Raw genomic sequence first — 17,246 nt, 5'->3', positions numbered from 1 at the left:
GCACCTGGCCTTGATTCTTCTTCTAATTCTACACTGAGGAATTTTTGCCATCTCTGTACAGGCCACTTGTAAGTCCAGGTTTCATCCAACAACCCGTTAAGAGCCATTCTTGGCCGGTTGCAGTGGCTCATGCCTGTAATCCCAACACTTTGGGAGGCCAAGGTGGGCAGATCACTTGAGGTCGGGAGTTCAAGACTGGCCAACCTGGTGAAACCCCACCTCTAGTAAAAATACAAAAAGTAGCCAGGTGTGCGGGCATGAGCCTGTAATTCCAGCTACTTGGGAGGCTGAGGTGGGAGGATTGGTTGAACCTGGGAAGCAGAGGTTGCAGTGAGCCGATATTGCGCCTCTGCACTCCAGCGTGGGCGAGACAGCAAGCAAGACTCTGTCTCCAAAAAAAAAAAAATTCTTAGCTGCTAAAGCCAATATGCTGAGTCCAGAACCTCTAGTATCCCCATACTGATAAATTCAACTCAAATGAAAATAAATGTATAATCCTATCTTCCTGGTCCAACATCTTTGGAATACACGCTACACATTTTCCCCTTGTTTCTGCTGATACAAATTAGCAAAGTTTTACAATTCTTCTGTAAGTCTCTCAGATCAGACTTTGCGTTTGCCTTCCAGAAGCATACTGGGATCTGACTCTAGTTAGAGCTGGTAGCAAGGAGGGGTAGGGGGTGGGACACGAGAAGTATTAGTATTCCCCTTTAAGACAACAACCCCACGGTCTTCAAGCAGCAGAACCAGCCATATCTGTGAGGGGAAGAATGGCTGCTTCTGCTGGTGAAGAGAAGTAGAGTCTGTGAGTTGACAGCACTAGGATTTACCCAAATCCACTCAAGGGTCCCCAATGCTCATTTCAGAGACCCATTTTCACATAAGAGGCCTGGTAAAGCTACGAATTCAACTTATGTTGTATGTAATTCAATGATCCAGAATCTCCCTTTGATTTTGATGTACATGAGCCTTGCGGCTACAGAAGATAAAATTATTTTGGGTCTCTCCTATACTATGCCTTGAGCTGAAAATGTCAAACTTGCCGGGCGCGGTGGCTCACGCCTGTAATCCCAGCACTTTGGGAGGCCGAGGCGGGCGGATCACGAGGTCAGGAGATCGAGACCATCCTGGCTAACACGGTGAAACCCCGTCTCTACTAAAAATACAAAAAATTAGCCGGGCGAGGTGGCAGGCGCCTGTAGTCCCAGCTACAAGGGAGGCTGAGGCAGGAGAATGGCGTGAACCCCGGGGGGCAGAGCCCGCAGTGAGCCGAGATCGCGCCACTGCACTCCAGCCTGGGTGAAAGAGCGAGACTCTGTCTCAAAAAAAAAAAAAAAAAAAGAAAATGTCAAACTTTTGAGCTTTTTGTCTTTTTCCTTTAACCCCTCTAGTGTAGTCACCATCATTTGTCCCCATTTCTTACATGATGATCTATCATGGCAGCCCTTTGAGGTGCCAACGTCTTTTCTCCAAAAGACATTTCATTTCAGGTGACCACAGGTGTAAGCAATTTGCCTGCCGGTTTATCATTTTCCAGTGGTGACTAGATCTACATTTCATTCAAGTACAGCTTAGTCATAACTAATCTAAGAGGCCCATCTTTGAGGGCCTGTTGCTAGTAACCACTTTTGGAACCAAATACTATATTAGCCAGGATTGAGTAACTGCAGGGAACAATGCTCCTCTACCCATTTTAAGTAGAAAAGGATTCCACACAGGTAAATTAGGTGCTTACGAAAGCACTGGAAAGCCTGGGGAATATGGCCATAGGCTGGGCCTCCAGGAGATTCCCAGACCCGGAATTAGCCTTCCATGTGAGCTGCTACTTCTGCCACCATAGGGGAGATGAGGAATTAGGAGGCCACTACAGGTTGACTACAAGAAAACATATCACGAACTGCTATCTATGGATCCAGACACCTTTCAACACCCACAAAGCTACTGATGGCTATTAGAATGCAGTTAAAGAAAAATCAGGCGGGCACGGTGGCTCACACCTGTAATCCCAGCACTTTGGGAGGCCGAGGTGGGCAGATCACGAGGTCAGGAGATCGAGACCATCCTGGCTAACACAGTGAGACCCCGTCTCTACTAAAAATACAAAAAACTAGCTGGGTGAGGTGGCGGGCGCCTGTAGTCCCAGCTACTCAGGAGGCTGAGGCAGGAGAATGGTGTGAACCCCGGGGGGCGGAGCCTGCAGTGAGCGGAGAACGCGCCACTGCACTCCAGCCTGGGCGACAGCCAGACTCCATCTCAAAAAAAAAAAAAAAAAAAAAAAAAAGAGAAACCTAAGGTCTCTACATCTTGCAGGAGAAATAGCCAAAGTAGCTAAAGATAACCCCTGAATCACTCCTCCCTCCACATCTTGTTTGTGCATCTAATTGGCAAAACTTAACCTTAGGTTACGTTCAGAACCTTGGTTTCAAGGAAATCTAAGACATGAAGTTTTTCGTTTTCCAGCCTCTGCAGCATAAGAAGGTACATTAGGTGAGAATAAATGAGTATTCATTTACCATATCCACAAGCTTCTTCACATTGGCCTGTCCAAGTAGTACTAGTGATCAGACATGTCCCCTCCCAGTTTCAGCCCCTTTGAAATCTGGCTGCAAGCACTGCATCTGTCTGGCGCTGAAGATTACCTCTTCCTGGCCCAAAGAAATCTAAAATGTCCTTGTCTTCAGAGTTGTTTGGCTAATCTACACAATCCTGCCCCAGCTATGTCTTTGACCTAATGCACTACTCTTCCCACCTTGGTCCACTTTCTTCTAGCCATATAGGCCTCTATACTGTGCTTTTTTGGAAACAGACTAAGGATGCTGTACCAAAGCGCCTTTGCACTTTATTCCTCACGTCTGGTGTGTGCTTGCCCTAGATATTCATATCGTTCTCTTCCTTGCTCCATTAAAGTCTCTAATAAAATGGAACCTTATCAAGGAGGCCCAACCTGGTCATGTCAAGTAGCACTATCTACCACTATCTACCACTCTGTCTTCCGTGTTTTTCCTCACAGAGTACTTATCCTCAATCCAGGTTATATATCTGATTGCCTTCCCCCACTAGAGTCTAAGTTCCATGGGGACAGGAACTTTGTATTTTAGTCATTGCTACATCTTATACCTGAAATGCGGTAGGTATTTCAGAATGAATGAAGGCTGTATGAAGAGGAAATTAAACTTTCCCCATTTTCTAAGCTATTATAACTTTTTTTTTTTTTTTTTTTTAAGATGGAGTCTTGCTCTGTCGCCCAGGCTGGAGTGCAGTGGCACAATCTCGGCTCACTGCAAGCTCTGCCTCCCGGGTTCACGCCATTCTCCTGCCTCAGCCTCTCGAGTAGCTGGGACTACAGGCGCCCGCCACTACACCCGGCTAATTTTTTGTATTTTTAGTAGAAACGGGGTTTCACCCGTGTTAGCCAGGATGGTCTCGATCTCCTGAGCCCGCGATCCGCCCGCCTCAGCCTCCCAAAGTGCTGGGATTACAGGCGTGAGCCACCGCGCCCGGCCAAGCTATTGTAACTTTTCTAATGCATTACTTGTGTTCGCCTCTAGGTGGTGATGATGGGCCTTTTCATCTGCTAAAGTGTGGCTAAGGATTAGAATAAATTTAAATTTTTCATAGCCTCTGGCCTAGAGATCTAGGCTTCCTTTCTTATACGATATCTAAAATCTCCTTTAACTCATTTCTTCTTATTCCTGCAGGGGGAAAAAACATGGGCCTTTACCAAAAACATTTTCAGTATACCATCTCAGTCTTCACAACCCCTTAACCAGGGTCATCATCTCCATTTTGGCTAAGTGAAAACAGACTCAGAGAGTAAACTGCCCAAATCTCACAGACGTAGTAAGTGGAACCCAGATAAGAAATATAGGTTTAGCCATAAACTACTGCCCCTCCAACAGACTTCTTTGATTTTATCAAAGAAGTGACTTGTTCTCTTGAGGCTTCAAGGGAATTCCAAGTTTTGAGTTGATAATTTGCGTTTCAGAGATCTCCAGGCTGTCTGCCTCTTTTTCACACAAGTTCTCTTTTTCACACAAGTACACACCCCCTTCAGGGAACATTCTTCCAGAAATCCAAAGTCCACTAACAGCATTTCCTGTCCTAGGTGCAGGGAAATGTGTGAAGTCTGGCTGCAGTGCCCAAGAGATAAGAATCTTCCAAGCTGGCTGTTGTCCAGACTTGCCATCCTCATTGTAGTAAAACACTGGCCAGGAAGACAAAAGTGCATCTGTGAAAGGAAACATAAAGCCATCTGGTCTTCAGGGAAAGGAGGATTTCAATTTTTCCTCTGAGCCCAGGGCTAAGGTGAGAGAGGTCTCACACTGGAAGCTCTTTAAATGCAATCTGAGGGCCGGGCGAGGTGGCTTATGCCCGTAATCCCAGCACTTTAGGAGGCCGAGGTTGGGGAATCACTTGAGGTCAGGAGTTCTAGACCAGCCTGGCCAAAATGGCAAAACCCCATCTCTACTAAAAATACAAAAATTAGCCGGGTGCGGTGGCACGCACCTATAATCCCAGCTACTTGGGAGTCTTGAGACTTGAGAATCACTTGAACCCGGGAGGCTGAGGCTGCAGTGTGCCAAAATCATGCCACTGCACTCCAGTCTGGGGGACAGAGCTAGACTCCGTCTCTAAATACATAAATAAGATCTGAAAGTTGGGGAAGTTAGGGGCATGAAACTGACTCATACAGTCAAAGTAAGTCACTGCAAGATTTGGAATCTGACATCAGGTTTCACAAGTCTTCTAATTTTCTTGCTATACTGTATATAAGCTTTCACTTCTAAGGACATTATTTTATTTTTTCAGATGGAGTCTCACTCTGTCACCCAGGCTGGAGAGCAATGGCACGATCTCGGCTCACTGCAACCTCCGCCTCCCGAGTTCAAGTGATTCTCCTGCCTCAGCCTCCCGAGTAGCTGGACTACAGGTGTGCGCCACCATGCCCAGCTAGTTTTTGTATTTTTAGTAGAGACGTGGTTTCACCATGTTGGCCAGGATGGTCTTGATCTCCTGACCTCGTGATTCACCCGCCTTGGCCTCCCAAAGTGCTAGGATTGCAGGCGTGAGCCACTGCACCCGGCCCATTATTTTATTTTTATTTTTGAGATGGAGTCTCCCTCTGCCTCCCAGGCTGCAATGCAGTGGTCGATCTCAGCTCACTGCAACCAGCACCTCCCAGGTTCAAGCGATTCTCCTACCTCAGCCTCCTGAGTAGCTGGAATTACAGACACATGCCACCAGGCCTGGCTAACTTTTTAATTTTTAGTAGAAACGGGGGTTTCACCATGTTGGCCAGGCTGGTCTCAAACTCCTGACCTCAGGTGATCCACCTGCCTCGGCGTCCCAAAGTGCTGGGATTACAGGCGTGAGCCACTGTGCCCGGCCAGGACATTACACAGAGGCAAAACTCCAAGTAGTACAAACTTAGCTCAATTTTGACAAATTTGTAAGATCAGATAAATATGTTTAGAGATTTTGAGGGCATACCCCCTCCTTTCATTACAAATCTCAGATTTTAGTCCCTTTTATTTAAACCAGATTAGCAAAACTGAGAACGTTTTTTAGAACATGGAGTGGTATACCTGAGAACACAGCAAACACCTATGTCATTGTTTTGTGATTACGCGCATCAGTGTATTTCTTCCTCCAATAACAGAATATTCTGTTCTCCAACTTGTAACCATGCAACATTCACTGAGAACTCTCTTTTTTTTTTGAGACAGGGTCTCTGCCACCCAGTCTGGAGTTGCGGTGATCTCGGCTCCCTGCAACCTCTGCCTCCCCAGGCTCAAGCGCTTCTCCTGCCACAGCCTCCTGAGTAGCTGGGATTACAGGCGTGCGCAACTACCGCCTGGCTGATTTTTGTACTTTTAGTAGAGGCGTGGTTTCACCATGTTGGCCAGGCGGGTCTCAAACACCTGACCTCAAATGATCCACCTGCCTCGGCCTCCCAAAGTGCTGGGATTACAGGTGTGAGCCACCGTGCCTGGCCACTGAAAATTCTCTTAAGAGCTACCTGGGACTGCCACTTCTTCCCTCCTCTGAAGCATATGACTACTAGTGACTATAATGCAGAAAAGGGTAAAGTTTTAAGAGTAAATTGCACAGTTGCTTCTAGAGGGCAAACAAGGTTAGTTTTAATCTACTGCTTCCCTATTCAGCTGACTCAGCTAATAATTCTTCAGCCTGACTACAAAGTCCAAAACAAGCCTAGCTTTGCTTCCTATCATGCTAGGAGTCATAGGTTTATAGATGACTACTGCAGTTAGATTTGAATACAATCCTTCTTCCCTGGGATTAGAAAAATTCAGCTCTAGAGACTGTCAAAGATGGTGCTTTGTTTCAATCAAACACTTGGCTCTGTGGGACTATCCAAGCCAAGGAAAATGAGGTAAGTTGAATTATGACAGAAATCTTTATTAAAATGTCTTTCAATAATATGTTTAGCATTCAATATACACACATACATATGTACACTCTTTGACACACCTCACAGATTGCTGCCATCAGTTTAACCAATAAATTAAAACTAAAAAGAGGGAGGGGAGGGGAGGGGAACTAACGGCAAACTTTTTATGTTTTATCTGGTAAGAAATTGTGAATTTCTCAGAATTTCCCTGGGTGAAAACCTGTGACCGGAGAATCTTTCAAATAAAATACATAAATCTCTACCCCTTGGAAAAAAAAAAAATTCCAAAAGATGCAGTTACAAGTGTGCTTCTCAGAACAGGAGCATTCATTCCACTTCATACTCTGGCTTCTCCACCTTCTGGCTTCAAGACAGTTTGTCCCTCGGCTAGGGCAGAGAGGTTCATATGGGCACTTGGGCTCGGTGCACCTTGGGCTCTGGGGGTCGAGGGGCAGGCTGCAGTATGGGAGCGGGGGGAGCCACACTCATCTGAGGTGATGTCTGGCACATCATCTGACTGTGTATCAGAGCTCTCTAGGTCACTGCGGATGCTTTCAGGCTGGGCCAGGCTGATGTCCCAAGGTTTGCTGGCCAGGCAGTCTTTCTGTTCACAGCTTTGGTGTCTGCAGGGGGGATCCTCTTCACTGCCTCCGCCACCACTACCTTCTTCTTCATTCTCTGCCATCTGAGCATGAACATGGAGCGAATCCTCCGTGCTGCTTCCACTCACCAGCTGATAGTGGCTTGGTTTGGCTTCAATGTCCACTTGGATTTCCATATTGTTGCATTCTCTGTGGAGACAAAATCCACTTTGCTGAGTCATGCATGGGTCATGCTAAACCTGTTGGTAAAAGCAGTCCGTGGGTTCAGGATTAGGAATTTCAAAAAGTTAGGTAAACAGTGAACTAGAGCTCACTTTTAACAAAAATAACATTTTTAATCTAACACTCAAATGAGATGGAGGCTGGACACGGTGGCTCATGCCTATAACCCCAGTGCTTTAGGAGGTCGAGGTGTGTGGATCGCCTGAGTCCAGGAGTTTGAGACCAGCCAGGGCAACAAAGTCAGACCCTGTTTCTAAAATAAAAAAAATTAGCTGGGCATGGAGGCATGTGCCTGTAGTCCCAGCTACTCGGGAGGCTGAGATGGGAAGATCACTTGAACCCAGGAGTTCAAGGCTGCAGTGAGTTATGATTGTGTCACTGCACTCCAGCCTGGTTGACAAAAGCAAGACCCTGTCTCTAAAAAAACAAAAATAAAAATAAATGAGATGGAGAAGAGTAATTAGATCCTTTTTGCTGATTTAACTATACATGCACACGTGTGCTCAGATGCACACACACGTCTATCTCAGCTAATCTCTTTAAACATATAGAAAGAGCTTCCAAAATTCAACTAAGGGTCAGAGCCTCACACTAGCTTACTCAAAATAGAACACTAAAAGCTTTTTACTACCATGCCACAAGCAGAAGAAGCCAGAATACCTACCAGTGGGAGTACCACAATCACACCATCCCAGATATACTAGTTTCTCAAAATAAAAGAGAAAGAAGCTATGGGAACGCTATCAAGCAAAGGGCAAGCAGAAACCCTAGACTCGAAGACATCAATGAACATCAATCTAGCTCTTTAAGTTCCACGTAATTATACACTGTTGGAATAGCCAAGAAAGACAAAAAAAAAAAAAAAAAAAAAAGAAAAGAAAAAAGTATATAAAAGGAAGAAAAGAAATCTCTAAAAATCAAGTGCTAACAAGAAGAATCAAGAGATCAAGAGATGCCAAACACTCAAGTACCAAGAACTTGCTCAAATGAATCCACAGGTTACACTATATATCCCATGAAATGGTACATACAGCCCTAACATGAGGCATTGAACTTCTGAAGACCTAGTACCCAACCAAAAAATGCAACCTCTCCTGGACATCTGACTGTTCACTGTTCACATACCTGTCCTGTGGGTTGTAGGAACTGATTATGGAACCGGCCATAGCACGAGTGCTTGCGTTGTCACTAATTGCACCAAGACTGGCTGTGTCTTTGGGGAAAATTTCCTTTTGGACATCGGCTTGAACTTCTAACCTGTGTAAAGAGGGGACGTTCAAGTTAATATGAGACCTGGGTATTCCAAGACAGTCTGCTTCCTGGCACACATCTCTTCCATTACTCTCTTGCAAATCGTGGTTGTCTGTCTAATCTTCTCCAATTGTCAAACAGCGCAAATAGATGCCCATACATTTTTTCTCTTAAATATCTATTGAAATCGTCCCCTCCTTTCTATCCCCACAGCTACTGCTTAACTTCAGGTTTTCATCATCTCCTGCCTGGATGACTACAATTGGGCTCCCTCTCCAGTAGCTCTTAAGTCCAAGTCAAACAACCTCTAGAACAGTGCCAGTGTGAATAAAGACCAAATCACTCTAACAATTCTCTAACTCTTGGCTCCCTACTGCCAACAGGCATTTAAGGTCTTCCTGATCTGCCAGGAAGCTCTCTGTCCAGTTCTATCACTCCCTATAGATCTGAAATCATAGTCACTCTGAATTTTTTCTTTCTTTAAATACCTACACATTTTATACTTCCATGACTCTGCACATGCTATTCTGTCTCTCTAGAAATTTCCTTTCTCTACCAAACTTATACTCAGTCCTTAACGACAAAGGAACTATCACTTCCCTCATTATCCCAGCAAACCATTCACTTCTTGCTAAGTACTCCCACAGCACCTGCCTACTTATTTATCATTATTTTTTTTAGAGGGGGGTCTCACTCTGTCACCCAGGCTGGAGTGCAGCGGCACGATCTTGGCTCACTGCAACTTCTGCCTCCCAGGTTCAAGCGATTCTCCTGCCTCAGCCTCCCAAGTAGCTGGGATTATGGGTTCCCACCACCACACCCAGCTAATTTTTGTATTTTTAGTAGAGATGGGGTTTTACCATGTTGTCCAGGCTGTCTTGAACTCCTAACCTCAGGTGATCTCCCACCTAAAAAAGGTGCCGGGATTACAGGCGTGCTCAGGCCCTGCCTACTTATTATGATGCATCTGTCACTTGTCTGTTAACCCCACAAAAGGAGAGACCACAACTCGTTCACACTTTACCTTCCCTGCCTTGCACATAATAGGAAATCAAACATTTAACATCAAATTACCTCCAGGGAATGAGACTGAAGGACATATAGAAGCCAACCTCTTCCCTCCTCTTGGAGCAGCAAACTCCCAATAGTGTCTCAGAGCCCGTAACTATTTCCTTTCTTGGCTCCAACACCACTTTGCTGCACACTTCAGTATTTCCTCATAATGGGTTTCACAGTCAAACCGGTCTGACTCATTCTCTTCCTATAAAATAAAGGCTTTCACAGAACTACAACAGCTGGACTGGCTAAGCTGCAGTTTCAGCAAGTCAGTCTCCAATTATGTCTGTCTGCTTATTTACAGGGGTGTTGGTTTTAAGAAAGCACAGCAGTGAATACGCCAGCATGTGGGGGCGGGATCCCCTGACAAGAGACAACCAGAGTCATGAGATGCACAGACGGGTCAGCCGCAGCCTGCAGCTGCACATTCAAGCAGCTTCCATCCTACTGCCTGAGCCTTTGTTTGCTGCTCCAGCCTCAGGTGCCCTTCAAAAATGTGCCAAGGCCCAGGGAAATGAGGGCATGCAATGGAAAGTGCATAGTGTCAGAGACCTGGGTTCTAGTTTCAGGTCTGCCACAGAATCACTCTGAGTTGGAAGAGTCTTTCAGAAAGGCCTTCTACTTAGGTGGTTCTCAGATGCTGGTTCATGCAACGGCTGTGCTAGAATTACCTGGGGAGCTTTTTCAAAACACAGATCACCCCCTAGGTGCCACTCCAGGAAATTCTGCTATTCGTTCTGCGCTGGGTCCCTGAAGTCTATTTTTAAGAGGCTCCCAGGTGATTGACAGGCACTCAGGTGTGAGATCCAGTCCACCTGCCATCTGTTGCTTGAATCCTTCTTATAGCCAAATAGCCATCTGGTCTCACTGTAAACATTTCCAGGGATAGGCAGCTCAGTATCTAATAAAGTAGCCTTTTTCCTCTTTGGGCTTTCATGTTGCTTTTCCCTATATTCTCTATACTGAACCAAAATTAGGTTCCCTTTAGCTTCTGCCAAGTCATCTTAATCTACCTTTTGGTATGAGGCATAGAAGTCTAATCCTTTTCACAGCTGAAGGTCCTTCGGATAGCCGAAGGCAACTACCTTCCTGTCCTGCTTTGTTCTACCTTTATCCCTCCCTAGGCCTTTCTTCTCCATTGCATTCAACTGCTTCTCAGGCAACATGTTATGCTCCTCTGAAAATATACACTCTGGTCTGCCTAACTAGTGAAATGACCAAGCAAGTCACAATCTTTTTAATTACAAAGCTTTACGTATTTTCAACACAAGTACATGGAATTGATTTTCCTTATCTAGCAAATGGAAATAGAAAGGTAATAAGGATTGCAGTATCAATAAACCAGCTGGGGGCAATGGTTCATGCCTATAATCCTAGCACTTTGGGAGGCTGAGTTGGGAGGATGGCTTGAGGCCAGGAGTTTAAGACCAGCCTGGGCAACAGAGCAAGACCCCATCTCTACAAAAAATTGAAAACGTTAGCTGGGTGTGGTGTGTGCACTTGTAGTCCTAGCTACTCAGGAGGCTGAGGTGGTAGGATTGCTTGAATCCAGGAGGTTGAGGCTGCAGTGAGCCATGATTCTGCCACTGCACTCCAGCCTGGATGACAGAGTGAGAAAAAAAAACAAAAAAACACCCCCAAAGCCCACTATCAATAAACCATCATGGGCTGGGTGTGGTGGCTCACGCTTGTAATCCCAGCACTTTGGGAGGCTGAGGCGGGTGGATCACAAGGTCAGGAGCTTGAGACCAGCCTGGCCAACATGGTGAAACCCTGTCTCTACTGAAAATACAAAAATTAGCCAGGCATGGTGGCGCATGCCTGTAGTCCCGGGAGGCTGGGGCAGGACAATCACTTGAACCCAGGAGGTGGAGGCTGCAGTGAGCCAAGATCGCGCCATTGCACTCCAGCCTGGGCGACAGAGCAAGACTCCATCTCAAAAAAATAAAATAAAATAAATAAGCCACGATACAGCATAAATGCTACTGAAAGCCAGTGACAAGCCTAATGGAGAGCATAGCTTTAGGAATTCTATAAAAATGCCTCCTCTCCCTTCCTGAAGCAGGCAGCCTCAGGCAGTCAAGGGAGAATCCGAAGTCAAGATTATTCTTTAAGGCCGGGCGCGGTGGCTCACGCTTGTAATCCCAGCACTTTGGGAGGCCGAGACCCTGTCTCTACTAAAAAATACAAAAAAAAAAATTAGCCAGGCGTGGTGGCGGGCGCCTGTAGTCCCAGCTACTCGGAGAGGCTGTGGCAGGAGAATGGCATGAACCCGGGAGGCGGAGCTTGCAGTGAGCCGAGATTGCGCCACTGCACTCCAGCCTGGGTGACAGAGCGAGACTCTGTCTCAAAAAAAAAAAAAAAAAAAAAAAAGATTATTCTTTATATAGAAGCAGCTACGGTGCAATGGAAAGAACACTGAACTTTGCATAACTGACGTAACCTTTTTTTCTAAGCTTGTTTCCTATTTGTAAAAGTAAAAAAAAAAGGCCTGGCACGGTGACTCACGCCTGTAATCCCAGTGGTTTGGGAGGCCAAGGTGGGCGGATCACGAGGTCAGGAGATTGAGACCATCCTGGCTAACATGGTGAAACCCCATCTCTACTAAAAATACAAAAAATTAGCTGGGCGTGGTGGCAGGTGCCTGTAATCCCAGCTACTCAGGAGGCTGAGGCAGGAGAATCGCTTGAACCCAGGAGGCGGAGCTTGCAGTGAGCTGAGATCGCGCCATTGCACTCCAGCCTGGACGACAGAGTGAGACTCCATTTTTAAAAAAAAAAAAAAAAGTAAAAACAAAACAAAACAAAACCATTGACAATTAAATCAAAATAAGATGATATATGGCACAAGCCTGGCACAGAGAAATGGCTCAATGTGTTACTTCTTATAATTCTAACCATTTCTGCCAGAAATTACCTATTTGTTTACCTGCTATATTTTCCCTTGCCACTGGAGAGAATGCCACCACTCAGCGTGCCCCCTGAGAGGGCTGCAAAGCTGGCTGTTTCGCTGTAAGGACCTTGCATAACACTAAGTCCATCTGTAGGGCTTCCACTAGTGCTCAATACACTAGTCAGGCCTTCAATGCTGCTTTCCCCAATGCTGGGATTCTTGAGGGCTCGCCAGGCATCTGCCACTGGGGATAGAACCAAACATCCAGTTCAAGACAGCAGAACACCAAAACGGTCAGTAGGCATTTTCCTGCAATGACTTTTCAGAGTACTAACGTATTTACTTAACGAACAGGTACTGTGTGCAATCGCCACATATCAAGTGTTTTAACATATGTTCATATTTAATCCTCCAAATAACTAGGCATTAATAGCCTCAATTTTAGATGAGAAAACTAAAATTTAAAACTAAATGACTTGTCCAAGGCCATGGTAGTTACACGAAACTCTAACTCTGATTCCAAGTCCACTATTCTTTCCACTACACTGTTGCTTCCATGTAACCAAACATGAAGATTTAAAAAATATGTTTGGGTCATGTGCCAATTTTAATAGGAAGCTTCTAGTAGAAAGCTAGAAAAACCGGCCGGGCGCAGTGGCTCACGCCTGTAATTCCGGCACTTTGGGAGGCCGAGGCGGGCGGATCACGAGGTCAGGAGATCGAGACCATCCTGGCTAACATGGTGAAACCCCATCTCTACTAAAAATACAAAAAATTTAGCCAGGCATGGTGGCGGGCGCCCGTAGTCCCAGCTACTCAGGAGGCTGAGGCAGGAGAATGGCATGAACCCAGGAGGCGGAGCCTGCAGTGAGCCAGGATCACACCACTGCACTCCAGCCTGGGCAACAGAGCGAGACTCTGTCTCAAAAAAAAAAAAAGAAAAGAAAAAAGAAAGCTAGAAAAACCTTTGGGGATCTCTGTGCCCTACGTTAGTTACTACGGTAAAGTAGAACCCACATTAAAGTAAAAGTCAGAAGACTTGCCCTAGTCTCAGCTCTGTGAAGCTCGTAATAGTGAGATGAAAGCTTAAAGAAATTCCCATTTAGGCCGGGTGTGGTGGCTCACACCTGTAATCCCAGCACTTTGGGAGGCCAAGGTGGGCGGATCATGGGGTCAGGAGATCGAGATCTTCCTGGCTAACACGATGAAACCCCAAACCCCGTCTATACTGAAAAAAAAATTAGCCAGGCGTGGTGGCACATGGCTGTAGTCCCAGCTACTCGGGAGGCTGGGGCAGGAGAATCGCTTGAACCTGGGAAGCGGAGGTTGCAGTGAACCGAGATCGCAACACCGTACTCCAGCCTGGGTGACAGAGACTCTGTCTCAAAAAAAAAGAAATTCCCATTTAAATGGGGACAACAGCTCCATCCTCCCTCGTCAGAGAGCTGTTTGTTGTAAAAACCAAGTGAGATAATTGTGTAAAATACTCTGAAAATTATCAAGTACTGTGCAGATATAAAGATGTTATTATAATCACTACTACTACCACCAACATACTTGGAGTTACTTGGAATCCTACTAGTTTGTACCTGTCACACAGAGGCAAGTACCAGGGGAATTAACCTAATAACTTTGGAACAAAGAAATGAAAAGCTAAAAATACTTTACCCCCTACAAAGCTCATTATCCAAAGTAATCCAATGACAATCTCCCTGTAAAATGTGCTGAATTTTACTGATTTTTATCTTGTATATCATAAATTCAAATGGAAATAAACATCCTGCTTTTTACCTGTGATTGGACCATCATCTTCGTCAAATTCAATTTTCACTCCTTTTCCGTTGGCTGTGCTAACTCCACAGCCGCCTCCACGACAAAGAGAAATGGGCACAACCCCATAGACATATGCCAGCATAATGGGGACACCAATACCTGGGGGAAGAGAAGGAAACACGTCAGCTGGCTATTAGGTTGCAAGTGCCCTGAATAATTCTTCCCAGTCTGGGCATGGACAAACCACTTTATAAAGAAAGAAAGACAGAAAGTAGCTATCCCAAAAGGGTGGCCTGGTGTAACAGAATGATGACCAGGCTAGAAATCAGAAAGGTCTGGATTAGATTCTTGGCTCCGTTTACTAGCTGTATAATCTTGGACCTATCTTCCCACGGTTGTCAATAATCAAATGAGAATGTTATGTACTGTGCTTTGCAGAGTAAATATATGTTGCTTTCATTTTCCCCTCTTTTAATCACTGCTGAAATGCTAACCTAATCAAAAGCCAATCAAGAATCAAATATTAAATAAGTGACTACTGCTTGGAGTTTAGGATCTCCTCAGGATGTTAATTCCAAAATCTTACTACTGTGTGAGGTAGAATGGCTTAGCTGTTAAGAGCACAGGATCTGAAGGCAGATTAACTTGATTCATGCCCCAGCTAAGTGACCTGGGGAAAATTACTGCACCTTTCTTTTTTTTTTGAGACAGAGTCTCACTCTGTTGCCCAGGCTGGAGTGCAGTGGCATGATCTCGGCTCACTGCAAGCTCCACCTCCCAGGTTCACGCCATTCTCCTGCCTCACCCTCCCGAGTAGCTGGGACTACAGGCGCCCGCCACCACGCCCGGCTAATTTTTTGTATTTTTAGTAGAGACGGGGTTTCACCGTGTTAGCCAGGATGTTCTCGATGTCCTGACCTCGTGATCCGCCCACCTCATCCTCCCAAAGCACTGGGATTACGGGCATGAGCCACCGCGCCCGGCCAATTACTGCACCTTTCTATTAAAATTGTGCTTCCTTTTGTGAGGATTGTGAGGATTAAATAAATTAATATATGCAAAAGTCTCAGAACCACTCCTGGCACAAGAAGAGCCACATTAAATGTTAGTTCCACTATTATTATTCTAAAACAAACTCTTATGCCTCCCAAAGTAATGTGAAGCATTAAACAAATCAAAACAAAAGTAATTTTGTTTTGTGGATTTCATGGCAAGTAGAGAAGGAATACGAAAGGTGAAAACTAGGGCTTAAAATAAGTTTCTTTAATTCAACCTTTTCTATGTGCCAAATGGAGTTCTAGGCACTAACTTAAGAACAAAAGATCACACACTCTGATAATTTGGTGTGCTTGAAAAACTTAAAAATAATCATAATCATGGTGCCTAACAGAATTGACTATCAAGGTGGGCTGGCATAAAATGTGGGAATCTTTGAGAAACATCTGGCCGTCTGGCTAAACTGCTATGGTCAGAAAGCTGAGAAGAGGTGTGGTCCTGACTAGCTTACCAACACTAACTGCAGCAATAACTGGGGATGCAATGACCGACAAAGTCACTCCTCCAGTGATAGCCAAATTCCGCTTGTGTTTGGAGGTTTTCCTTCCCTCATACCTGCTGTGAATCTAAGAATAAAAAAAGAAAATCCAGGTCAGCAGGTTTGGACATCAATCTTTTGCCAGAGAAAAAAAGGACAGGTGAATATTCACTTGCAAGTTATCTATATTAAAACATATCCTCCATCCCAAATAGGCATCTTTATCAAATGTTAACCTAACTCAGACCTGGAAGATATAAAGTAATACAGACAAAGTTAATCCAAAAAGAGACAAAATAACTCAGCAGAATGAAGTAAGTATTTTACCTTCTTTTTTTTTTTTTTTTTTTGGAGTCTGTCATGCAGGCTGGAGTGCAGTGGTGCGATCTTGGCTCACTGCAACCTCTACGTCCCTGGGCTCAAGCAATCCTCCCACCTCAGCCTCCCTAGTAGCTGGGACTGTAGGCACATGCCACCATACCCAGCTAATTTTTATATTTTTTTGGGTAGAGATGGGTTTTGCCATGTTGCCCAGGCTGGCCTCAAACACCTGGGCTCAACCGATCTACCTGCCTTGGCTTCCCAAAGTACTAGGCCACGTATTACAAATGTGAACCACCATGCCCGGCCCAGCATTCTACCTTTAAGTCACTGAGACGGCTGGGTGTGGTGGCTCATGCCTGTAATCCCAGCACTTTGGGAGGCTGAGGCGTGTGGATCACCTGAGGTCAGGAGTTCAAGACCAGCTTGACCAACATGGTGAAACTCCGTCTCTACTAAAAATACAAAAAATTAGCCAGGCGTGGTGGCACATGTCTATAATCCCAGCTACTTGGGAGGCTGAGACAGGAGAATTGCTTGAACCCAGGAGTCAGAGGTTGCAGTGAGCCAAGCTCGTGCCACTGCACTCCAGCCTGGGCAACAGAGTGAGATTCTGTCTCAAAAAAAAAAAAAAAAAGTCACTGAGACAAGCGAGGCCCAGGATGTTAATAAGAACTTTCAGATCTCATGGGGGTTTATGAAAATCCATTTAAGAAAGTAAGGTTATTTTTATCTAAGAACCAGCTGGTTTCCAGGTAGCTCTGAAACATAGCTCCTTCCCATTTCCCTCAAACCTTTACCAACGAACCTAAAGTTGAAACAAGCGCAGAAACCAGCATGTCTTTCTTACCTTCCTTCCAACATAAACAGGAATGCCAATGACCATGGCAGGAATGGCAATGCCAGCAATGAGAGAAATCCCCACTGGAGCACCAATCAACGTGCCCAGCTGCCAAAGAATTTTCTTCTTACGGCTCCATGGCTTCTTGCCCCAGAATGTACAGCCAGAAGGGCTGCAGGGAAAACAGACCGAAGTTAATGTCAACATTACAAATACAGTTAGTATTATCAGAGGGCTTGATAACAGCAACAGCCTTCTTTTCAGTAAGAGTGATTAACAGAAGAGTTTACAGGAAATGAATATATTACACAAGAGAGAGCAAAGGACAAGGCCAGACTATTA

General features: G+C 45.2%; 1 protein-coding gene across 6 annotated transcripts in view; it reads right to left on the bottom strand.

Annotated features, from left to right (window-relative positions):
* Positions 1–6,399: 6,399 nt before the first annotated feature.
* The window catches only part of RNF19B (ring finger protein 19B), a 29,005-nt gene continuing 18,158 nt past the window's right edge, over positions 6,400–17,246 (bottom strand). For 2 of the 6 annotated variants that reach the window (XM_063627958.1, XM_063627959.1), the window contains exons 4-9: positions 16,914–17,076; positions 15,716–15,830; positions 14,227–14,367; positions 12,472–12,679; positions 8,362–8,493; positions 6,400–7,253 (exon numbers count right to left, since the gene is read on the bottom strand). In XM_063627958.1, the coding sequence (XP_063484028.1) occupies positions 7,232–7,253; positions 8,362–8,493; positions 12,472–12,679; positions 14,227–14,367; positions 15,716–15,830; positions 16,914–17,076 (781 nt within the window). In that variant the 3' untranslated portion in view covers positions 6,400–7,231. The remainder of the gene's footprint in view (positions 7,254–8,361; positions 8,494–12,471; positions 12,680–14,226; positions 14,368–15,715; positions 15,831–16,913; positions 17,077–17,246) is intronic. The other 4 variants (XM_055255528.2, XM_055255530.2, XM_055255531.2 and 1 more) reach the window with 2 other exon arrangements.

The sequence above is a fragment of the Symphalangus syndactylus genome, chromosome 12, assembly GCF_028878055.3.
Source record: "Symphalangus syndactylus isolate Jambi chromosome 12, NHGRI_mSymSyn1-v2.1_pri, whole genome shotgun sequence".
Classification (NCBI taxonomy): domain Eukaryota; kingdom Metazoa; phylum Chordata; class Mammalia; order Primates; family Hylobatidae; genus Symphalangus; species Symphalangus syndactylus.
This window is presented reverse-complemented; position numbering and strand designations above follow the sequence as displayed.